Source organism: Bos mutus, chromosome 21 (genome assembly GCF_027580195.1).
Source record: "Bos mutus isolate GX-2022 chromosome 21, NWIPB_WYAK_1.1, whole genome shotgun sequence".
In the NCBI taxonomy this organism is placed as follows: domain Eukaryota; kingdom Metazoa; phylum Chordata; class Mammalia; order Artiodactyla; family Bovidae; genus Bos; species Bos mutus.
In genome coordinates, this window is record NC_091637.1 from 21,692,515 (window position 1) to 21,715,886 (window position 23,372).

Here is a 23,372-nt window from a genome sequence, read left to right on the forward strand (position 1 = left end):
TTTAAAAAAGAAACTAGTAGTGAGGACCCTGGCTATCCAGGAGCCAGGCCTTGGGGGCGGGGGGTGGGTCAGAAGTCTCCTTTGCCCAGTAAAGCCAGGGGAAATCCTGGGCACAGTGAGTTACAGACCTAACATCCCCTCCCTTTGATCTGAAGACTCTGCCAAAGAGGTGACTCTCAAGATGCCCAGGAAAAGGTGCTGAATTAGCTTAGGGGCTGGGGCGGGGTAAGTTCAGACCTGGGCAAAACTAGCACCGCCCCCCTCACTCTGGGATCCTTGTTGCAGATACTTCCTTAGGGTCCCTAGATGAATCTGTCCCCCAGACATCGTGGCTAGCCAGCTATAGCCGCCTGGCCAGAAACCGCACCCATTCCTTGTACCCATTTGCCAGGACACTGCTTTGAAGCGATCCTGGACTGGGTTCCCATTCTCAACCCCTCATGGAGTTCATTGTCCTGTCAAGGCCTGTGTTCTGGCTCAGACCACACTCAGACTTTCTGGTCCTCACTAATGCTCTACCCAACCCTCACCAGGGGCACCTTCTGCCTCAGTGCCAATCCCTGGGCTTCTGTCCATTTCTGCCCCCACCCCAGTCCTCCCTGAGCACCAACAGAGCCCTTCCTAGGTTTCTCTGTCATCCTGGGCCCCATGTGAACCCCCTAGTCCTGGGCCCAGCTCTCTGGCTGCCCCTCAGCGCTGTCACGGGATACATGAGATAGAGGAAGCCTGTGGCCACAGTGGCAGACTTGAATCAGTGACATGATCCAGGATATGACAGAGATTGGAAAGAAGAATATTCTGGGGAGAAGGGAGCCCCTTCCAGGTCCTGCATGTCTGATCTGTGTCCACCAGGGAGGCTCATCCCTGCCGACACTCACTCAGGGATGCTGACGTGGCAGGGCCATAGGAGGTTTGGCTGTTGATCTAGGGGTTTTAGAAGACACAGGTTGGGCTGAGGGCGGGGTGGCCCAAAACCCTTCCCCTCTGACCGACATTTAATCACTGCAGACCATCCCCTAAAACAGAATGGGGCCCTTTTGCTTTCCTTGAAAGGTTGAAGATTGCTGCTTCTGCCTGCTTCCTCAGTGCCAGCTTTCCCAGCAAGGCTCCTCCTCCTCACCAGCTGCAGACCCAGACTCTCCCTGCTCATGCCCAGCTCTCCTACCTCTCCCGAGGCTGTCTCACGCTCGAGAACCATCTTCTCAGGAATGGTTGCTGCTGCTAACCGCACAGCCTGGGATTTGCTCCAGGGGAACCAGCACAGGGCTGTGACTGAGGTTCCTGGGCTCTGCACTCTCACTTAGGGGCTGGAGACCCAGGTTCCCTTTCCACAAAGTTCTGGGAACCTGGGCTGTGGGCTCCGTGGGGGATGGCAGAGGACATGCCTTCTGTGCTTCTGGTTCCTACAGAACCCACTTGGGGGCCTGCACTGCAAAGTCCAGGTTGGTAAGGAATTCTCGGATGGTCCTTGTTCTGATTTTTTAGAAAATTGCCCTCACGTTCTTTCTCCTGTTGCAGGCAGTGCTGATTTAGAGACACAGCAAGAACCAGTCCACCATTTGAGTGACCCCTGAATGGTGGATCAGTCCCCTCTCAGAACCTGCAGTGATAAAAACAGTGATCTCAGGGGGACTCTGGGGCCCCAAGGCTCTCACACAGGTAGCAGCCCCAGCTGCCCTCTGGTGCCACAGAGCCTGGCAAGTCCCCGGAGGCAAGGGCAGGGCTGTCCCCTGACACCGCCTTTGTTCTCCTTCCCTGAGAAGAGGGCCACACTGGCTCCACCCTGTCTGTCCCTAAACAGACCTGCTCAGGGCCTCTTCCCTGACAGGGCTGGGGGATGGGGTGGTCAAAGGACTGAAGTCTTGGTTATGGAGGATCAGGGCTGAGGTCCTACATCTCCAACTGTCACCGGAGTGTTTTTCCTGTAACACAGTCCATCAAAGGGTCCTGGGACAAATGCATTCCGAGGTCAAGAGCAAATGGAGTCCCAATGCACATTAGCGTAGTAAAGGCACTGAGAAGGCCTGTGGGAAATTACCTTACTGGGTTTCAATCTGTGATTCCTAAACTTATTGGATTACAAGCTTTCTATTTGTTTTTGGCAGAACACATGCTTATGGATCCCCTTTTATCCATTTAGGAACCATTGCCTGCTCAGGCTCTTTCCTCACCAGGAAAAGGCCCTGACCCCCACGGCCACCCCCGGAAGGCTTGTCCCAGGGTGGAGGCTCTATACCTTATTCCTCTAGTGTGTGTGTGGAGCAGCAGCCATGGTTGCTGGGATCTCGTTAGAAATGCAGACTCTCAGGCCCCACTCCAGACCCACAGATATGAATCTGCACGTTAACAAGACCCCCAGGCCATCTGATGAAGCACTGTTCTGCATCTCCTGTTCTTCCCTCTCCAAGACGCCCCTTGAGTCATCTCCCCAGCAAACTGGGGGCTTTAGGCCCATCAAGATGCAGTTGACATACTTTGAACCTTGCACCTATGTTTGGGAATTCTCCAGATTATGAGTTCTCCTTCTCCAGGGCCCATGAGGGGAACCAAAAGGGACAGTCAGATGTTGAAGAGGAATCTTTGCTGAGGCTTGTAGAGGACCAAGGAGTTCTTCCAGCTTGGCCTCTCCATCCTGATCAGGTGTCTCTTCCATAGAGATGCGTGGAGACTTGAAGACAGTCATCTTGGGGCTTCAACCTAGAAGGCCAGTAGCGGTCATTCACAAGGGTCAAACACTGTCAATCTTGGGAGCTAGCCCCCCAGTCCACCCCCTTAGGTAGAACCCAGAAGAAAGGGAAGGTGAGCCAGCCTCTAGGGAGAAGATATTTTATTGAGCTTTTGCCACATAAATAGCTACACCAAGCTGGGAGGGCTGAATGGAATCCCTCTGCACAGATCACTAAGGAACCCTTGGGGAGGGGGACCAGAAGGGAGCCTGGTAATGACCAGAGAGAGAGAGAGGACTCCGCTGGATGCTATATGGAATGAGGAGAGAGAGAGAGAGAGGCTAGTAGCCTACACATCACGAGGGAGGGACAAGAAGGGGTCACACAGGTCACAGCCCTTGGTATCACTGGGTCAGGGCCTGCACCACGTCCTTCACCAGCATGGTGCCGATCACCATCTTCTCGCTGTTGACCGTCAGCTGGGCAGCTCCAGTAGGCCGGGCGTCCAGAGTCAGCAGGACCAGGCTCCCACTGGTCAGCGTCCTCCCTGCAAACCTGGCGTAAGGGTGGAGGAATGGGCTCAACACTGGGGCCCGGGGCCCCTCCTTCCAATCAGGCCCAAGAGCCCATCTCGTCCCCCTTGCTGGCAGTCAGTACCTGTACTCGTCAGATGTCCCACAAGGGACACGACCCAGGTTGGCTGTGGCCGTCACTTTCTGCACCACAACGTGGTCACTCCGACAGGTGTCTGGCAGCGTGAGCTTCTCTGTGATCTCGTTCATGCCCGTCAGCTTTGCTGGGGGCAGAGGTCATGGTGAGGGTGAAGGCCATGGTGGGTGCCCCTGGGCCTGCACTGAGCATTCTCACCAGGGTCTACGCAGGGCTCCCTCACCAGTCTTGGGGAGGGGCTACTTCCCTCTTGGGCCGTGTCCTCCCCTAGGGAGACTGTCAGCCTCTCCCCGCCCCACCCCGGGGTCTGTCCATACTGCAGACCAGAGACCGACTTGGTGCTTCCCTACTGTCAGACATCTGGGCTACCAGCCACTTGGGAGTGGCCAGTGGTTTTGGAGGCCAGTCAGTTCTCAGAGGTTTCCTCCGTCTGGCCCCCACATCTTTTGGTCTTTCCTGGTTGGCCCTCCAACCCAAGTTCAACTCTCCCCCAGCTCCTGGAGGCTGACTCGTTGCAGATAGGTCACTGGTAGCTGCTGTGGGTCCTCACCAGACAGGCCCGAGTCCAGGAGTCACAAGCAGCCCTCATGGGTGGACCCCTGATTTCACACAAGACAACAGCTCCAACCATGGCCCAGGCTCATGACGTCCCCAGGCCTTCAGAGCATCCCTGGAAACCCTCACTCCACAGGGCTGGCATCTCTGCACTCCTGTGCTCTCCCCAGCCACACGAGCTCCTCCGTCTGCCCTGCCCACCTTCTCCTCAGCCTCTCTCCTCCCTCTGCTACTCCCTTCATTGTTCTCCTTTGGAGAACAGACACACCCTTCCTGTTTCTTTCATCCCCTCCATTCCTATCTAGTGACATTTTCTTGTCCTGTACTTTTAGTTTCTCCTCATCAAGTCTCCTCATTCCTAAGTCCTCCCTAGAAGCTAGACATGCCATGATGCCAATACTGTTTCTCCTTCACTGTTGACCTCCAGGGGCCTCCAAAGAGAACTCACTTCCTCAAGCCCCGCTCTCTAGAAACCCACTGCAGTTGGCCTCGCTCTCCCCTTTGGCGATGACCCGCTCTCTCTGATGCTGGCACCAGTTTCCTGTATGCTGGACCTGAAGGTCTCTGGTCATCTTGGCCTGCAGACTATCCAAGACACATTTCTACCTCCTCATCCCTCCTCCTGCCTACACCCTGCTCCTTCTCTTTCCCCTCCCTTCCTTTTTCTCCTGAAGGATACAAGTTTTCCTCAAGAAAGGTCTATGGCCTCCTTATCTCCCCATTCATCTCTCCCTCAGGGTGATCTCACTTATAGTCACAGCTTCAGTTATCACCTCTCTGCTCCTGACTCCAGCCTAGGAGTGTTTCCTGGGCACAGACTCACATTTTTCAGTTGTGTATGAAACACCTCCTCCTGAATTTCCCACGTATATTTCAAAAAGCAGCTCATCCAAAACTATCCAAGATCTTCCCCTCTCCCTTGCCTGATCCATCCTTATTTCTTCTAGATTAGGGGTTTGGCAAATTAGAGCCTGAAGGCCAAATACAACATACCACCTGCATGGTCCACAATGTGGTTTTTGTTTTTTTTAAATATTTTTTAAGCATTGGGGGGAAAAAAATCAAGGCTAGATATTTCATGACACATGTAAAGTACATGAAATTCAAGTCTGTGTCCATAGATATAGTTTTATTGGAATACAGCCACACTCATTCATGTATATATTATCCATGGCTGTTCCTGGGTTACAAAGGCAAATTGCAGCAGAGACCACATGACCCAGAAAGCCTAAAATGTTTTCTGGGACTTCCCTGGTGGTCCAGTGGCTAAGACTTCGCCCTCCCAATGCAGGGGGCCTAGGTTCAATCCCTGGTCAGGGAACCAGATCCCATATGCCACAATCAAGAGTTCACATGCCGCAACTAAAAACCCTGCATGTTACAACTAAGACCCAGCACAGCCAAATAAATAAATATTAAAATGTTTAATATAAATAAAACATTTACTTTACCGCCCATTACAGAAAAAGTTAGCCAACCCCTGGTCGAGGTGAATAGCACCACCATTCTCCCTGCTCTCTAAGCCAGATATTCTAGAGACAGCTTCCACGTCTCTGTCTCCTCTTTCATTCGGCAAATGCCCATGGAGTCCCTCTCCCCTACCTCAGCCTTTCATTCTTTTTGCTGTGGCTCTAATCCTGGTTCTCACCATCTCTCATCAAATCCACGTCAACAGCCTTATAACTCGTCACAGGATTTAGTCCAAGGTCACATACCAAGCAAGCAGCAGGTTCAGAACTTAAATCCAGGCTCACGAAGCCCCATGATTCCTTCCACTTTTACTGTTCTGCCTCTTTTTCCTGCTGCACATTCTCTCAATTCCAGTCCTAACTGTAAATGTTGCCAGATTTCGCTTTCTGAAGCCCAAGACTGAACTTTGCCCCATCTTTGGAGAAGGAAATGGCAACCCACTCCTTGCCTGGAGAATCCCATGGATGGAGGAGCTTGGTGGGCTACAGTCCACGGTCTCAAAGAGTTAGACACGACTGAGCGACTTCACTTTCACTTTTGCTCAAAAAACTTCAATAATTCCTCTACTGCTAGAAAAATGAAATTTGTACTCCTTACCCCTCTATTAATGGAGTTGATACCAAATAACCTCTGTGACCCCTTTCAGCTCTGAAATTTTAGGATGGAAATCTTTTAGCACAGCATTCAAAGTTTCCAGAAACTAGACCGAACATATTTTCAGCTTTGTTTTCCCTACCTCCCAGTGCTAAGGATCCCTAGGCCCCAAGGCAAATTGCACCCCTGCTTGCTTCCTGTAAATTTTCATTAACACCTACTCATAATGCTTCCCCAAGCTGGAATCCTGGCCTAGAATCTTCTGCCTGGTTGCGTCTCAACTCTCTCCAAGGTCTCACTGAAGTGTCCGAGGGTCTGGGAAGCCTTTGCTGGAGTCATAAGGGGCGAGGCCTCCCTCTGTGTGCAGCAGCTGAGGCTCCCACAGCATGTCTGTACGGTGGAGCTGAATAAGCCCCAGAGGAGGGTCCTGAGCACCCGTCCCACCCACCCCAGGGAGCACTCACCCTGTTCCTTCTTGAACTCATTCTCACTCAGGAACACGGGGGCCATCAGCTCCCCAACGGGTGGCTGAATGGAGACATAGAACTGTCGGGTTTGGGTGCTAGGAAGGCCGGAGGAGACAGAGAGAGGGAGTCAGGCCGGCTTCTCTCCCCTTACCACGCACTGTGTCTGGAGGTAAGGCCCGAGGTCCTGGGACACTGTCCAGATCATGATGCCTCCCCACCTAACACCACCTCCAGTCCGTTTATTTTGACCCCTCCTCTTCCCAGCCACGCTCCCGCTCCTTCACAAGCTGGACACATACCATAGCTGGAAGTTGGCCGCCTGGGTTGAGTCACAGAAATTAATGCCCATGACAACAGTGGCAGACTCTCCAGGTGCCAGGGACTCTGCAGCAGTGGGAGGCAGGAGCAGGGGGAGATGGAGACCCCATCACCTGATGGGTCTGGAACCCACACTCCTTCTCCCCTCCACTGCCTCAGCTGACCGCCTTCTATGGAACCTGGCTTTCTGGGCTGCTGGAGACTCTTCCTGGTTTCTTCCTAAAATCTAGACACCCACCCCCACCTGCCCTCACCCCACTGAAGTCAGCGCTGAATCAGTCAAGCCTCAAGCTCCTCCTGTCCTGATATGGACTTGCTCGTTTCCTAGTCTGTCTTGTCCACCGGGGCGTGGATTGTGGCAGATGCCATCTCTGTACTCCCAGAGCCTAGCTGGGCACAGAGTGGACTGTCAGCAGCCACAGGCAGACCCGTGGACCTCCCCACCCCCGTCCCCGCCCCGGAGCTTCCTCAACCACTCCGCGCACGGCCCTTCCGCACCGATTTCAGGGAACTCCTGGATGCTGATGCCGGGAGGCAGTTTGGGGGTGCCCAAGTGCAGGGCCTTGATGGGGGTGTCTGAGCTGTTGGAGAAGTGGATGTGCACAGACACCATGTGCGGGTCCCCAGAGAAAGGCTGGCGGCTGAAGGTGTAGTCCACAGCCAGCCCCTCGCCAGCCACACGGTGCAGCAGCTCCTGTCTCCCAGCTCCTGACACGGGACTCAGCAGCTGGTGGGGATCGGGTAGGGGGGTGGGAAGGATGGAAATGATCCACCAGAAAAGGGCCAGCCCCAGCCTCGTCCCCGCCTGTGCTCACGGAAATGGGGACTCAGAGTTACCACTCCATCACACCCCCTTCGCACAAACCCATACCGTAGGACACACCACAGAGATGTATTTCTGCCTAGCCCACTCACCGAGGGCACCAGCGGGGAGTCTGTGAGTGTCAGACCCTCCAGGTCAGCAGCCAGGCTAGTGGACATGACTGTAGGCGGGGACACAGGCTGGACGCTGGCCGGGGTGACTGTGGGGCATACAAGGAATGTGATGATAAAGGAGAGGCAAAGTGGAATTGGCTTGGATAGGGCCATGGAGCCTAGGGCTCAGGGCGCAGACAGTTCAGCACCATGGACAGCGAGATGTGGCAACTGGTGCCTCCAGACAGATGTCCACCCTTGACTTCAACCCTGTACCTGGGGAGGTTGACCCACTGCCCTCTCAGGCTCAAATATATTCAGTCTGCTCCCATTACCCTGAAGCCCCAGGGAACCTAGCCCAGGGTGCCATGGACCTTCCTACATCATCCTCCCCAGACCTCCTTCCCCCTGACTTCTACCCAAACTCACAGTCCTCTAGGTCAAGCAGGGAGACCTCCTTGGCTGCAGGGGCACTTTTGCTACTGGGAGGCTGGAAGAGAAAAATTGGGTGTGAATGTGGAAGGGGAGTACCCTGGCCCGTTCTGGGTTGTGAGGAGACATCTGGGCCTGGCCCAGAGGGTGGAGGGGGCCCTGGGCCATGAGCCAACCCCCTTTCTACCCCAAGGCTCTCACTGTTTTTTTCCTCCAGGAGGCAGGTTCCACCTGCTCCTCCTCGGTCTCTGATGTCATCTCAGACTCTGAGGAACTGCTGCTGGAATCGCTGCCCTCATCCGAGGACAAGCCGCCTTCTTGCCCTTCTGGCACCTTCTTCCTCTTCTTCATTTTCTTCTTCTTACCTTCCTCCTCACTCTGTTCACTGGAAGAGAGGGGGCAAATGGGGCTTGGGTCCAGCCTGGATGGCCCCTTCTTGCCTCACAGAAGAGCAGGGAAAGCTTGAAAACTGGGGTGAGGGTGGGGAGCCCGGACCACAGGACACCACACCTGGGCTGCAGTGAGAGGTTCAGACCAGCCGGCGCCAGCTCAGGCCCTTTCCCCGAGTGCTTCCCCAGGCTGCAGCCCTCACGTGAGCAGCCCTGAAGGACTGCAGGCCCCAGCAGCCCAGGAGGTGGCTTGGGGGCTCTTAGGAGACTGACTAAGGCTGAGTGTTGGCCCTTCTTTCCCAAAGGAGACCCTGAAACCCCCCAGTCACTTCACCTCTCACTGGTCCTCCCTTTCTCCTCGTCCTCTTCCTGGTCTTCGTTGTCAGACTCGCTGCTGGACTCCCCGGAGCCGCTTTCACTGCTGCTCTTACTTTCCGATTCACTCTCGGACTCGGGGTCTGTGGAGGGACAGTCTCAGGCTTCCCTCTTCTGGGCTGGCCTCCTGGGGAGCCCTGGGCGCTCAGGTTCAGACTCTGCACTGATGCAGCAAACTCACCTCTTCCCCCTACCCGCCTCCGCCCACACCCTGAACTGCTCCCAGCCAGACGCCAACCAGACCAGCTGGGACACAGATGGACCCGTGTGGATAGAGGCCTACACAAGCACACACGTGTCTGGGACATGCAGTCAGTCCCTCCGGTGCATAAACACACATACTGGTGCACGTTCCCTTGGACCCATGACCATGTAACACAACAGCACACGCTTGCACCAGACAGGTAGCCACAAGACGCATGCACAGGCCCCAGCCCTGCCCATCTCCTCACCGCTGTCTGCAGACTCTGTGGGGCCCGATTCTCCCTCCGAGTCTGAGTAGAAGGGTTTCTCCTTCTCCTTCCTCTTCTCCCTATTGGAGCACTTGGTCCATTCAGGTACCTAGAGATGAGGAGTTGTTAGTCGCTTCAGTCGTGTCTATTCGAGACCCCATGGACTGTAGCCTGCCAGGCTCCTCTGTCCATGGGATTCTCCAGGCAATACTGGAGTGGGTTGCAATTTCCTTCTTCAAGAGACCTTCCTGACCCAGGAATCAAATCCGGGTCTCCTGCGTTGCAGGCGGACTCCACCATCTGAGGCACCAGGAAAGCCCCTCTTATCCTTCACTTGGCCCTGGCCCTGGCCCTGAGAGGGAGTAATGGGGGGCAGGCAGGGGCACTATCCCTGGAGGGTGGGGGTGGTGCTCACAGAGCCTGGCTGCCAACAAGGAAGGGACAGAGCTTGGGGCAGGCACGGCGGACAGCACACAGGGGAGAGGGGGCAGCAGAGGCTGGGGGAGCACTGCACACAGGGCAGGCCGCACGGCACACAGGGCGGGGACCTCTGTGTACTCGCCCAACAGGCCCACGTGGGTCTCCGTAAGGGAGAGGTCTTCTTCCTGCACGTGGGGAGGGTGTCAGGAGGGCCGGGCACACCCCCGGGGCTCCCTGCTGTCCACCTCTCTCTGCACACCCCTGCCCACCCCACTCCTGCTGACCTCCACGTTGCGCACAGATGGGTCTGGGGCTTCCTCTGGCCAGTCTGGCAGCTCCTGGTAGCCCGTGGCCTTGGCATTGAGCAGGTGGGACAGGGAGCCCAGCTGGAAGTGGTCCCGGTCTGAGGACAGGGTGAGAGGTCAAGCCAGGAGTGGCAGTAAGGAAATGCCCTGGGGGTTGTTTCCTGGGTGGGGCCGGGTGATGATTCTGGTGGGAACATCCTAGCTAGACGGAAGAAGGGATGGTCGTGTCCCCTAAGGGCTCTTCAGCCCTGACCACATCGGCAGGTCCACAGGCTGGGAAGAAGGTTGTATGACCGACAAGAGCAGGGCTGAGGGGCCAGGGAGGGTTGGGGGAAACTGGGAGCTCAGAGGAGATGGGAGGGCACTGGGCCCAGAGCTGCTGCAGGCCTGTCTGCCGGGGTCTGCCTGCTGAGATGGGGCGGGGAGGGAGGAGTAGAAATGCAGGCGTGGCTTCTCCCAGGGCATGGTGCGGGTGGGATGAGGGCTATATGGCCGCAGTGCCAGGCTCAGGAGGGAGGCCCGCTTGCAACAAGGGTATCGCCTCTAAGAGACTGGCCAGGCTGAGACCAAGGGCAAAGAGCTGTGTCTGGTCAGGCTCTGGCCTGCGTGGGGAGAGCTGAGCCGTCTGCGCAGGAGTGGGATGGGATCAAAGCCAGAGGACGGCAGCACAGAGACCTGTAGTGGGGATGAAAAGCACCGCCCACTTCCTCCCTGGGGCTTTTCCCATCTGCCCCATGGCTCTGAATCTCCTTACTCCAGGGGTCCAGGGCAGAGACAAAGCAGAACAAGAAGATACGTAGGAGAACCGAGCTTGGTGAAGGAAGCTCCCTCCTGAGGAGATTCCTGGGTCCAGAGAGCCAGCTGGGTCCCTCACCCCCTCGCTGTCAGAGCCCTTGTCACGGGAGACCCACCTGAGAGATGAGGCAGGGCTGAGGGCCTGGGAACTGGGCTGATCTGCAATGACAGCCCAGCCAATGCTGGAAACCGCTTTCTCAGGACCCTTACCAACATACACCCCTCCTTTGTATGCAGTTCTACTTCCTGCCTTCCTAGATATGCCTGCTCAGGGAGGTGGATGGAAAGAGGAGTCTGAGAGCTGAGGAGCCAGCGGCCCATCCTGCCTGGGAGGGCAGAGACCAAGTGAGATGATGCTAGTGGTGGTGGTGAGCGGGTGAAGGAGCAAGCCTGGGGCGCCACAGGACTGGTCCAGCCACAGGGGCAAAGGAATCCTGCCCACCAAAGGCTGGTGCCTGGCCGAGACTGAGACCTCAGGGGGAAGAGCCAGGCCTGGGGTGCTGGCCAATTCTCCCCTTCCCCCAGGAAGGCTCCTTTTGATTTCAGCTCCCACCTTTGAAGGACGACTCCAAGACTGGAGCTGGTTTGGGTGCCAGGAAGAGCTTCTTGGCATGGCGGCTGAGAGCCCCGCCCTGCTCCGAAGGGACAATGAGCTGCCGGGTGAAGCGTGCTCGGTCACGGATATCGTAGTTCTGGTCATACTTGGCTAGGCTCAGCACGTACTGGGTCAGCAGCTTGGTCTGGGACACGAGAGGTGAGTCAGCAGCCATCACAGAGGGTGGGGACACAGGAGGTGTCCAACCAGATTCTTTTTTTTTTTTGGCCATGTCCTGTAACATGCAGGATCTTAATTCCCTAACCATGGATCGAACCTGTGCCCCCAGCAGTGGAAGCACCGAGTCTTAACCACTGCACTGCCAGGGAAGTCCCAGAACCAGATTCTTTAAGCCAACAGCTCCAAGCACTGCTGCCTCCACCCAACTTTCCCTCCAACCCCACCATTGTGTCACTGTGTCAGGGCTTCCCTGGTGGCTCAGATGGTAAAGAATCTGCCTGCAATGCAGGAGAACCAGGTTCGATCCCTGGGTTGGGACGATCCCCTGGAGAAGGGAATGGCTACCACTCCAGTATTCTTGCCTGGAGAATTCCATGGACAGAGGAGCCTGGTGGGCTACAGTCCATGGGATTGCCAAGGGTCAGACATGACTGAAGACAAACACTTTCACTTTCCTCCGTTGTGTCAGACCTACATTTTCCCTCACCTCCCCAGCCCTGACCCCTGACCCCGACATTGACAACTGCCTTGGACAGGACAAGAGGCTGCCCTTTTGGAACCCTCCCTCTTAGCCCTGGGGAGGCCATTCTTCCTCAGGTTTGTGGTCCCCACTGCCTTTGGCCCACTCCTAACTCACTAGTCCAGACTAAGCCAACCTCTCCACCCTGAGGTCTGGAACAGGTTTCAAGACCTCACCATTCCTAGACTCCATCACCCAGGGGAAACCAGACGACAAAAAGACAAAGGGGGACACAGAGGAATCCCCTTGGCAGGGGCTGTCCGCATACCCCATGGACCCACAGACTAGAATCTGGGCAGCCCAGGGGTTTCAGAGGCCATAATCCCCTGCTGCTGCTGCTGCTGCTAAGTTGCTTCAGTCGTGTCTGACTCTGTGCAACCCCATAGACGGCAGCCCACCAGGCTCCCCCGTCCCTGGGATTCTCCAGGCAAGAACACTGGAGTGGGTTGCCATTTCCTTCTTCAATGCATGAAAGTGAAAAGTGAAAGTGAAGTCGCCCAGTCGTGTCCGAGTCTTAGCGACCCCATGGACTGCAGCCTTCCAGGCTCCTCCGTCCATGGGATTTTACAGGCAAGAGTACTGGAGTGGGGTGCTAATGAGGTTGGAGCAAACCGCAGCCACTTTAGGGTCTGCTGAAGTAAACATGGGGCTCACAGTCTGCAGTCAAGGGAGCTAGAGCCCAGGACCCCAGATCTCAACTTCTGCCCTGTTCCTATCTTCACAAAATGACAGTGGCAGCCACTATTTATGGAGTGCCTTCTTGTGCCCAGTGCTAGTGGGGCCTTTCACTGCCTCATGGAATCTCCACAACCCTTCCGAGAGGTGGCGCTACTGCCCCCATTTCCAGAGGAAAATCAGAATCACTAAGTGACATCTCCTGGGTTCAGGAACCAGTTAGTGCTGCACCCAGGCCTGGACCCACCCAAGAGTAAATAGAGTGTCTGGACCCGGCACTCTATTTACCTGTTTACCTATTTACAGCCTACGCTCTGTGGCTGACCTCATCCAGGTCTCCATCCCTATGGCAAAGACAATCAAAATCCACCAAGTACATACATCCCGTGTCACGATGGCCACAGTATCTGGGGGTATTCTGAAGGATGGGACCAGCAAACTGACTCTGGTCTTCCTGACGTTCTGGTTACACGGTGTTACATCCAGCCTTGGACACGGCTGAGCCAGGTAATCTGGCAGGGCCATCAGCAAGATGCTGGCCCAGAATCAGAGTAGCTGCTGTGACAAAACTCTAGAGAGCTGCTGTGATTCCACTCCTTCTACAATGGGGGCTTTGGCGGCCTCATGTTCAGCTCAGTCCCTTCCAGCACAGCACCGCCTGCAATACTGTTCCCGTCACAGGTAAGTACTCCAAACCCCACACTCCCTTTAGGATGCCCCCATCAAAATGGACTTCATTGTAGACCTGCCTCTCCTTGGCCAGACACCACCCTGCGTGCCAAGGCTACCAGATGTCCTTATCCACACTGACTATTATCAAGCAGCTGCTGATCCAACTCTATGGATTTCCCAGCTGGCCGATCATAGACCCTCTCTCCCTCCCCTCAAGTCCTTGCCTAATTCTGGAAAGAAGAGTTCAAGGTTTCAATCCATCTGTCCACAGCCTTAACTGCCCATCAACAACCAACCCAAGAAGGGGCTAGTCCCTCCACCTCAACACTGCAGGATTTGCCTATAGTTCATTACCCTGGACCATTCCCCAGGGGTCATCATATCCAGTCTGCAGCCCCAGGACACCTGCCTTGCCTAGCCAGTATGCACAAGAATTACAGGCTGTTTAAGAAGGCCTATAACACAAGCTCCAGTGCACGAAGAACTGAACAAAGCTCCTAGTTGGACCCAAGGGCTCCAGCTGCCAGGAAGAATTTTAAGTGGGGAACATCGATGCCTTTTCAAGAACTTATGCCAGGACTTCCCCAGTGGCTCAGTGGTAAAGAATCCACCTGCCAATGCAAGAGTCTTGGGTTTGATCCCTGGTCTGGGAAGATCCTACATGCCACAGAGCAACTAAGCTCATGCGCCACAACTACTGAACCTGTGCTCTAGGGCCTGGGAGCCACAGCTACTAGAGCTTGTGTGCCTAGAGCCTGTGTTCCGCAACAATAAAAGTCACAACAAGGAGAAGACTGCGCATGGCAACCAGAGCACTCATCACAACTGGAGAAAAGTCCTCACAGCAACAAAGATCCAACACAGCCATAAATAAAGAAGCAAAATTATTTTTTAAAAAAGAACCTATGCCAACATACCTGTTACCTTGAAAACACCTGTTAAATCATGCTAGGGAAACTAGCTCTTCAAAAAAAAAAAAAGGAATTAAAATACATTCACACCTGACATGCTACACCAAAATAAGCTCTAGATGGATGCGGAGGACAGATGCCCAGGTCCTCTCCCACAATCCCACCTCCTGAAGCCCAGTCTTGCTCCCCTCCCGAGGGTGGGTGTGACCTAAAATGTGATTCTGACCAACAGAATATGGCAGAAGTGACCAGGGGCACCATATAACCCCATGACTGTTTCCTTACGTTCAACTCCAGTTTTGCTAGCAGACTGGCTCTCGACACTTTTATCCCTTGCGGCTCTGAAGGAGCAGGCAGCTATGTTTGGAGACCATGTGGCAAGGAGCTGAGGACGATCTCCAGCTGACAACCAGCGAGAAGCCAGGGCCTCAGTCCTACCATCGGGCATGCAAAACTGGATATGAATGTTTGCCCAACACAGCCTCCAGATGAGAATCCCAACTTGACCGGTTCCTCAGCTGTAACTATAGCCTTGCATAAGACCCAACCCATGTGGCGCTAGTGATAAAAAACCCACCTGTCAATGCAGGAGATGTAAGAGATACGGGTTCAAACCCTGGGTTGAGACGATCCCCTGGAAGAGGAAATGGCAAGCCACTCCAGTATTCTTGCCTGGAGAATCCTATGGACAGAGGAGCCTGGGGGACTACAGTTCATGGGGTTGCAAAAAGAGTCGGACACGACCGACCGTGTGTGCATGCTCGCACGTATACTTACAAGACCCAACTAGGCCATACCTGGATTCTTGATCCATGGGAATAGAAAGTAAATATGTTTTTTTGGCCTACTAAGTTTGTGGTAATTTATTACACAGCACTAGAAAACCAATACAATGGATTAAAAATAGAAAAAAAAAGTCTGGAGGAAATTATGCATGAAAATTTTAATTGATATGTGAACGAGGAAACAACTTTCTAAATATAAGGCATTATGAGGAAATAGAAACAAAAATATTAATGTACTGAACAAGGCACAAATGTACAATTTCTGGATGATTATATCTAGAAACCAAATTAAAAAAAAAAACAACCTAAGAAAATATAAAACCAATGCTGGTTTTTTCTAAGTGGTAGACCTATAGCTAATTTAAATATTTAACTTATAATATTTCTCTGGATTTTCCAAACATTTTTTGATGAACATGCATTATTTTTACGATATCAAAGAAGTTAACTAAAAAAAAATAATGCAGAACTTGTCAGACTCTTCCACTCACTCTAGAAGCCAGATTTTAGCTCCCACCATGACCTAAGCTGACCCTCCTCCCAGGTATCTCATCAAGCAGACAAAAGCAAACCTACCTGCCAAAAGCATTCAAGCAGGCAGTTGCCCGAAGTGGCTGTAATGGTCACCTTCACTAATCCTGCCACCCCAAGACCTCTGCCAGTGTGTCTTCTGTTAGACCCTCTGGTTATCTGCTCAGCCACAGAAGGGCAGAGCTCATCCATCATCTCCTTAACTCAGCCTGGGCCAGAGTCTGGCATGCAGTGGGAGTCAGCACATGGGAGAGGGGGCAGTGGCTGGGATTGCTGTGGCCTGTGGCAGGTTGAACATGTCACCCTCTTACTGGGAAGAGGGGAGCATCCTTGCTCTTTTGCAAGGATGGCCATGGGCACATGCAAACACTTCCCTCCTGGAGTACAGAGAATTCCTATTCTCCACCACTCTCAGGACAGGCTGAGAAAGAAGAAAAGAGAAAGACAGGGAGGGTAGGAAGGAGGAAAGCTCTCTTTACTGAGTCCAAGAACCATCCTAAGGAGCCTGTAGGACTGGCCTTAGGATGAAGGGTGTGTGGAGGTTCCATCTGTCTGAACAGCCTACTCAGAGTGGCCTGATGGGGACCGGGACCCCGTCCTGCCTAGGTGAGGGGCTAAGCCATCTGTACCCATGGCTCTCTGTGCCAGCTCTGACTATACCCTTTGTTGTTTAGTCACTAAGTTGTGTCCGACTCTTTGTGACCCCATGGACTATAGCCCGCCAGGCTCCTCTGTCCATGGGATTTCCCAGGGAAGAATCCTGGAGTGGGTTGCCATTTCCTTTTCCAGGCTTTCTTCCTGACCCAGGGATCAAATTCGTGTCTCCGGCATTGCCAAGTGGGTTCTTTACCATCTGAGCCACCAGGGAAGACTGACTGCAGCCCTTACTGCTCTGCATTTTGTGCTGTTTCCTCTACTTGGCTGTGAGCACTTGAAGGCCGGTAAACACGTCTCGCTTGTTGTCATCACCCAAGGACATAGCTCAGTGCCAGGCACAATAGGCACTTGCAAAATGTATGTTAATTATGGTCATGAATAAATGCACAAGAAGCTAACAGGGACAACTTAGGGAAGAGCCACGTGGGCACACCCAGACTTATGCAAACATGCTGAATCACTATGCTGGGGCTCAGGGCTCTGGTGTGGTATTGAGCTTTTCAGACACCCCCTCTACCCAGCAGCCACCCACCTAGCCTGCTTCATCTTTTCAGACCTTCCTCCCACCTGCTCTTTTCTCCTGTTTGCATAAAGGAGGCGCACAGATATTTGTTCCAAGGCTTCCCTGTGGTGCCTTTCCCTCTAACTTGTCTCCAATCTGCTTCTCCCACAATACTGACACCCACAGACCCAGCCCCTCACAGCTTCCACACGACCACGGTCCATCCCAGCTCCTGACAAGAGGCCCCACATGTGACAGCCCTGCCCCCCAGCTGGAGGCCCTGGGGCCCACCCTGTCCACCGTGGGTCACAGAAGATGCACAAACACCACCATCCAAAGACTCCATGGGACGGCAAAGAGGCCACCTTCAGGCCGGCAGAGATGTCACCACCTCCAGGGGATGGCCCACATGCTTTGTTTGCTCTGAGGGTTGCCAAATCGTTTCTACAAAAGGCCGAGGACCTATTTTAGGATTTGCAGGCCATATGGACTCTGTTGCAGCTACAACATCCATAGACGATAAACAAATGAATGAACGTGGCTGTAGCCCAGTAAAAGTTTATTTACAACAACAGGCAGCAGGCCAGGTTTGGACTATGGGCGGTGGTTTGCCAACCCCTGCCTCGCCTGACTGAGCAGAGCAGTGAGCGTGGGAACTATCATGGCGCCTGGTGTTCTAGCACCTTGAAGAGCTCTGGCACGTTACACTTGACTCATAGCAACGTGTCCTGGGACCATCTCAGAGGATGCTGGACACTCAAGAGGCTGTTAATATCCTGATATTCCAGCTTAGCTGAGCCGTGTTCTTGGTGCCTTTCATAATATTTCACCATGGGAATGACAATGACCACCAGTACCACCCAGGCTTGTGCCCTCTTATCGCTGGCATAGACTGGTGAAGCATCACCAAGCTTTGCGGGGAGGAGGACAGACCACATCTCCTGGGACATGTGGTCTCCCATCAAGGCCTGTCATTGCACGTCCCTCCCTCTGGCCCCAGCATCCTGAAGGCAGCAAGTAAGGACACTCCCACTGGCAGACTGGAAGTCACAGCCCCACAGAAGAGTCTCTTCAACATGGCCACCATCTCTACTATGCCCTTGGGCCTCCAGAGTAGTCGTGGACTCTGGGGAACATTGGGTTACATGGGCAGACCAGCCACCTATCTTGAACTCTGTCTTCAGAAAGAGGTGCTGATATATGTATAACTGAATCACTGCGCTGTACAGCAGAAACGAACACAACACTGTATATCAACTATACTCCAATAGACATTAATGAAAATACAAAATGAAAAAACTGACAAAAAGAGGTACTCAAGTTCATGCCTACCTGGTGAGGACCCACAGAACACCACCTGGGCCGTTTCTGGGGCCCAGAGAGCTTTGAGAGGCATCTCTCAATCAGTACCTGCTTTGAGTTGGTCAGGTAGAGCTTGGCTGCCAGGTTGATGACCTGCAGTTTGACGATGTCCTCTTCGGCAGTGAAGGATTTGGCCATCTTTCTCAGGACGTCTGGTGCAATCCTGGGGACGTGCTCACAGTACTCGCCGATGAGCCACAGGATGCTGGCTCGGGCCATGGGCACCTATGTGGGTGGGAAAGGAGTCAGGACTGGGGTGCATGTGGGAATGTGGGTGGGCATGTGGCCTGCCAGGGAGCCAGCACTCCTCCCATCTGCGCTCACTTCTCTAGAACTGGGAGTGGGAGGTGGTGGGAGAGAAAATACTAGGTGGGCATTTCTCAGGCAGCATCTCCCCTCCTCCCCAGGGTTTCAAGAGCACGCACAGAGCCTTGGAAGTTCAGTCACAGTTTGGTATAAAAGACTGGCTTTCTGGATCCACTGTGCCCTTGATGCTTTCTATCTAAGGATGGCATGTTATCCTTCCTGAGTCTTCAGGAATGCCTTGTCTGAATGTTTCAACTTGGCAGCGCAACACAAAAACACACGCCTGTCAACCAGCCACCCTGAGCCAGAGCTTTAGAGAAAACATGAGTGTGGACCAGGCTGGAGCTCAGCAAGGGGTCCCCAAAGGGAAGGCAAACCAGGGTCACATGGTCTCGTCTTTCCCCTTCTCCCACCCAAAGACCTTCCAAGCCAGTAAGAATGGTTTGGAAGTTGATTTTTTTATTTAAAAAGTGAAAGTGTTAATCACTCAGTCGTGTCCGAACTCTTTGAGACCCCATGCTCTATAGCCTGCCAGGCTCCTCTGTCCATAGAATTCTCCAGGCAAGAGTACTAGAGTGGGTAGCCATTCTCTTCTCCAGGGGATCTCCTCCACCCAGGGATCGACCTGGGTTCAACCTGGGTCACCTGCATTGCAGGTGGATTCTTTACTGTCTGAGCCACTAGGGAAGCCCCTGATTTTTTCTTTTTCTTTTTGATTTTTATTAAGGCCAGTTTAATTAGAGGATCTTTTTTAAAAAAAAATTCATTTATTTGGCTGCATTGGGTCTTTAGTTGTGGCATGTGGGATCTTCGTTTGCATCATGTAGGATCTTTTGTTGCAGGGCACAGGCTCGTTAGTTGTGGTGAACGGAGTTAGTTGCCCCTTGGCATGTGGGACCTCAGTTCCCCAACCAGGGATCAAACCCGGGTCCCCTGCCTTGCAAGCCAGATTCTTAACCACTGGACCACCAGGGAAGTCCCTAATTATAGGGTCTTAAGATCACGGGGAGGTTCCTGGGTTGGGGAAGCCAGTGGGGTCACCCCCTCACCTGGATGTTGTCTGTGAGCTTTGCCAAGTGTTTGATAATCTCTCCATGCTGGGCTGGCTGCATTTGCAGCAGCTTCTTGATGACCACCACTGACTCTGCAACCACAAGCTCTGTGGAACAGGAAATGAGCCCAGGACAGTCAGATGGCCACACACAATGGGCAGACACACCTGCAATGCCCCCAGGCCCTTGGCTTTGCTCCTCAACCTCCTGTACTTCTCCAGTGGCCCTCAGAGAGGCAGGGGTACAAGGATACAAACTGAGGCCGATGGACTGATGAACACGAATTGTCACTGGCCAGACAGGAGAATACCTGCTGGCCATCAGTCAGACATGCAGGCAGCACCCACAAGTCATCAGAGCTGGACATGCAGACAGACAAACACTGACCATCACGGTTGGACAGCAGCTGCACCAGGCCGTTGAGGCAGGTGTCGCGGACTCGGCCTATGTTAGTTGCGCAGCGCCCAATGGCCTGGATGGTGGCTGCCACAAAGTCCTTGTCCATGCTGCGAATGTAGGTCTGCGGGAGGCCACAACAGAGTGAGCCCCAGAAGGTGGTGATCCCTCAGACTTGACTCGGCAGTGACTCTGCAGACTTGAGGGTGACCTTCTGGAAAGCTGTTACCCCTCATTCAGTGACCAATCATGCCAGAGACTAAACTTTGGGGAAAGGAATGACACCCTCATCCATTACCCGGTGACTCCCTGACCCAAAGCCTGCAGACGGCATTGGGAAGGGACATGAAATAACAGTTTCTCCATTTTGGGTTCTAAAGAGAAGATTTAATCCACCAAGATGATTCTCATTGAGCATAAGGAGCTACAGGGCAACTCTCATGGGCCTCTCTGGCTACAAGCTGGTCCCTAGCCAGTACCTGGAATTCCCGGAGGACAGTAGGAATGTTGGTCTCATTGGCGAGGTTAGTTAACACTTCCAGCTGCAAGGAGGCAGAAAAGGGGCACGGGGTGCCAGTGGGCTTTTTGTGCTTTCATTTGTTTTTAGTATTTATTCATTTGGGTGCATCAGGTTTTAGTTGTGGCACAGCAGGCTTAGTTGCCCTGTGGCATGTGGGATCTTAGTTTCCTGACCAGGGTTCAAACCTGTGTCCCCTGCATTGCAAGGCAGATTCTTAACCACTGGACCACCAGGGAAGTCCCTCTGTGCTTTCCTTAATCCTTCATTAAGGCCACAGGCATGACTGTCCGTCACTCACCTTCAGAATCTTGATCTGGGTGGGGTCAGTGGACCTGATGTAGAAGCTCTTCAGGTACGGCTCAAACATACCCTGGCACGAGAGAGGTGGTCCCAGGGAGCGCCACCAGAGCCCTGCTCCTTCTCCAGAGCGCCCCTCCCCGAGACCCTCCCCCATCCAGGGCCCAGCGTCCTTCTTGCCCCTGCACTCTCTTCCACTGTCAGCTCTTCCCACCCCCTCAGCTCCGACCCTATCTTTCTTCATCAGGGCTTCTACCCTGGGGGTCCGGGTCCTGCATCTCCACCTGCATTTACGGCCTCCCCCTCCCATGCTCCACACTGCCAAGGCATCATCCCATCCTGCGTTCCCCAGCGCCCCTGCCCCGCAGAGCCACCCGTCGGACCGCGAGGGCAGGCCTGGGTCACGTGCTCACCCGGCGCTTGATGGACATGGTGGCCACGTTCTGGAGCACCACGTACTGCACTTCACTGCGGAGAGGAACAGCAGAGGAACCGGGTCCCTAGGCCAGGGCCAGGCCAGGAGGCGCGGGCAGGGAAGGGAGGTGGGCCCGAGAGGAGGGAGGAGAGGGCGGGTGTCGGGGAAGGTGGTAGGAGGGTGGGACTGGCGTCATTGTAGAGGGGCCGGTGGGCTGGGGTGGAGGGCGCCGCACTCTAGGTAGGGGGAAGCGGAGAGGCAGCCCCCTTCCAGGCGTGGCTGGGCCGTGGGCGGGTTGGGGTGTGGGCGGGGCGGGCACGCACCTGTGGCTCCTCAGCAGGCGCACGAGGGCCTTGGCGATGACGCCCACCTCTGCCTTGGGAGCCAGGTGGAAGTAAAGCTGCGCCACGGCCATGACCACGGCGGCACTGCGGCTCTGCAGGAGCGGTTTCGTGTTGCGCAGCAGCAGCCGGTGGTCAGGGTCCATGACGTAGGGCTTCCGGGCGGGCAGCGCCGTGGAGGCTGCCTCCTCAGACCCCGGGCCCTTGGCCTCATCCTCCTCGGAGCCATAGAAGGCTTTCTCAGAGTTCTCCTCCAGCAGAGATTCCTGGGGGTGGGGTGGGAGGGGTGGGGAACAGGCGGGTGGGGCAGGGGACACCTCCTCCTGGAAGCCCTCCTACCCACTCTGCTAGGCCACGGGTCGCGGTTGCGCCTGGGGGTCCAGGCCACTCACGTTCTGGGTGGGGCTGAGGAACTGCGTGCGGGCATAGCGGGTGAGCATGCTGATGATGACCACCTGGCCCCACTCCTCCACGTCGATGAGCAGGTTACAGAGCTTCCGGTAGTTCTTGTGGATCAGGTCGATGCGCTCGGGGCACACCTCCTCGAAGGCCATCACCACACTGCCCGCCACCAGCTGGGGAACCCACAGAGGCAGGAGCACATTAAGGGGAAGGACAGAAGGGGTTGGCCTGGCACCTTTCCACCACCCACCTCTGTGTGTCCATATACACACCGTGGTCTTGTCAGCCAGAAGCTTCTCGATGACCTCTATCAGCTGGTCCTTCTGGTCAGAATCCAAACTGAGGGAGAAACTGTTGTTTGCCCCTCCCTCCTCTCCAGCCTTCCCAATACCCGCTGGAGATGTGCTCCCCTTTCTCCCCCCAACCCTATTGATCAAGAGGTGTGAGCCACTGCTTCCAATGTCCTCCTTCTCTATCTGTTCCCCAAACTGTCTTAAACCACCTAAAGACTTAAAAACAACAAACAACAAAATCAGCCTTCAAAACTGGGAGAGGCCAGGGATGGGCAGTGGCTTGGGGCATACCTGTAGAGCTTAGGGATGGCATGGGCAGCTGTTTTCCGCACATAGGGAGACATATCTGAGGCAGCTTCCTTGATGGCCAGCATCATGATGGGCACGATGATGGGCACACGAATGCTAGACAGGACGCGGAGGGCACTGGCTCGAATCAGCTGGTTGGGGTCCTAGGGCAAAGGTGGCAGAGGCAGAGCCATGGGAGGGCAGCGGGCGCCCTGATGGGAGGGGAACTCACTGTCCCTGGTTGCCACCCACTCTTGTTTCCTTGTCTGTCTTAAGCCTAGATGATGAGGTGCTGGTGCCGGGTGCCTGGGGAGCTCTGCCTGAGGGCACTGACTCGGCCCTGCAACAGAAATCTGATATCTGGAGGGATGTGCCATTGGGCTGCTTCACTTTCAGGGAGAGTGACAGACTTTCAGAATGCCTAAAATTCTTGAAGCACCTTGTTTCTTAGGAGTGTGTGCAGACTAGGAGGGTGTCTTTGTGTTTATGGTGGAGGAGACTGCCAGCAAATGCAACCTGCTCTCCCTTCCCAAGAGTTCATCCTTTCAGGGACTTCCCTGGTGGTCTAGAGGCGAAGACTCTGCTCTCAATGCAGGGGGCCCAGGTTTGATCCCTGGTTGGAGAATTAGATCCTGCATGCTGCAACTAAGACCCAGCACAGACAACTAAATATTCTTTTTAAAGTTCACCCTTTCAGTCTTCTCCCCCAGCAAACTCTCAAAAGCTGCTCTTCTTCCCCTTCCTCCACATGTTTAAAAGAGAATAGGTGTGTAAGCCCCTCCTCTTTGTGCCTACTGCATCCTATAGACACCTGAAAGGAGTACGTCAGGCTGTGTATTGTCACCCTGCT

The 23,372-nt window shown here is 54.3% G+C and overlaps 1 protein-coding gene across 1 annotated transcript in view; it reads right to left on the reverse strand.

The window, feature by feature from the left end:
- Positions 1 to 2,821: 2,821 nt before the first annotated feature.
- Positions 2,822 to 23,372, reverse strand: part of AP3B2 (adaptor related protein complex 3 subunit beta 2) — a 36,841-nt gene continuing 16,290 nt past the window's right edge. The window contains exons 5-26 of the mRNA XM_005887136.2: positions 22,526 to 22,686; positions 22,214 to 22,280; positions 21,932 to 22,114; positions 21,522 to 21,805; positions 21,197 to 21,251; positions 20,785 to 20,856; positions 20,446 to 20,508; positions 19,958 to 20,090; positions 19,568 to 19,677; positions 18,261 to 18,437; positions 11,376 to 11,562; positions 10,007 to 10,125; positions 9,303 to 9,411; positions 8,810 to 8,933; positions 8,288 to 8,471; positions 8,084 to 8,144; positions 7,655 to 7,761; positions 7,238 to 7,466; positions 6,721 to 6,805; positions 6,419 to 6,516; positions 3,324 to 3,462; positions 2,822 to 3,221 (exon numbers count right to left, since the gene is read on the reverse strand). Of these exons, the coding sequence (XP_005887198.1) occupies positions 3,071 to 3,221; positions 3,324 to 3,462; positions 6,419 to 6,516; positions 6,721 to 6,805; positions 7,238 to 7,466; positions 7,655 to 7,761; positions 8,084 to 8,144; positions 8,288 to 8,471; positions 8,810 to 8,933; positions 9,303 to 9,411; positions 10,007 to 10,125; positions 11,376 to 11,562; positions 18,261 to 18,437; positions 19,568 to 19,677; positions 19,958 to 20,090; positions 20,446 to 20,508; positions 20,785 to 20,856; positions 21,197 to 21,251; positions 21,522 to 21,805; positions 21,932 to 22,114; positions 22,214 to 22,280; positions 22,526 to 22,686 (2,898 nt within the window). The 3' untranslated portion in view covers positions 2,822 to 3,070. The remainder of the gene's footprint in view (positions 3,222 to 3,323; positions 3,463 to 6,418; positions 6,517 to 6,720; positions 6,806 to 7,237; positions 7,467 to 7,654; positions 7,762 to 8,083; positions 8,145 to 8,287; positions 8,472 to 8,809; positions 8,934 to 9,302; positions 9,412 to 10,006; positions 10,126 to 11,375; positions 11,563 to 18,260; positions 18,438 to 19,567; positions 19,678 to 19,957; positions 20,091 to 20,445; positions 20,509 to 20,784; positions 20,857 to 21,196; positions 21,252 to 21,521; positions 21,806 to 21,931; positions 22,115 to 22,213; positions 22,281 to 22,525; positions 22,687 to 23,372) is intronic.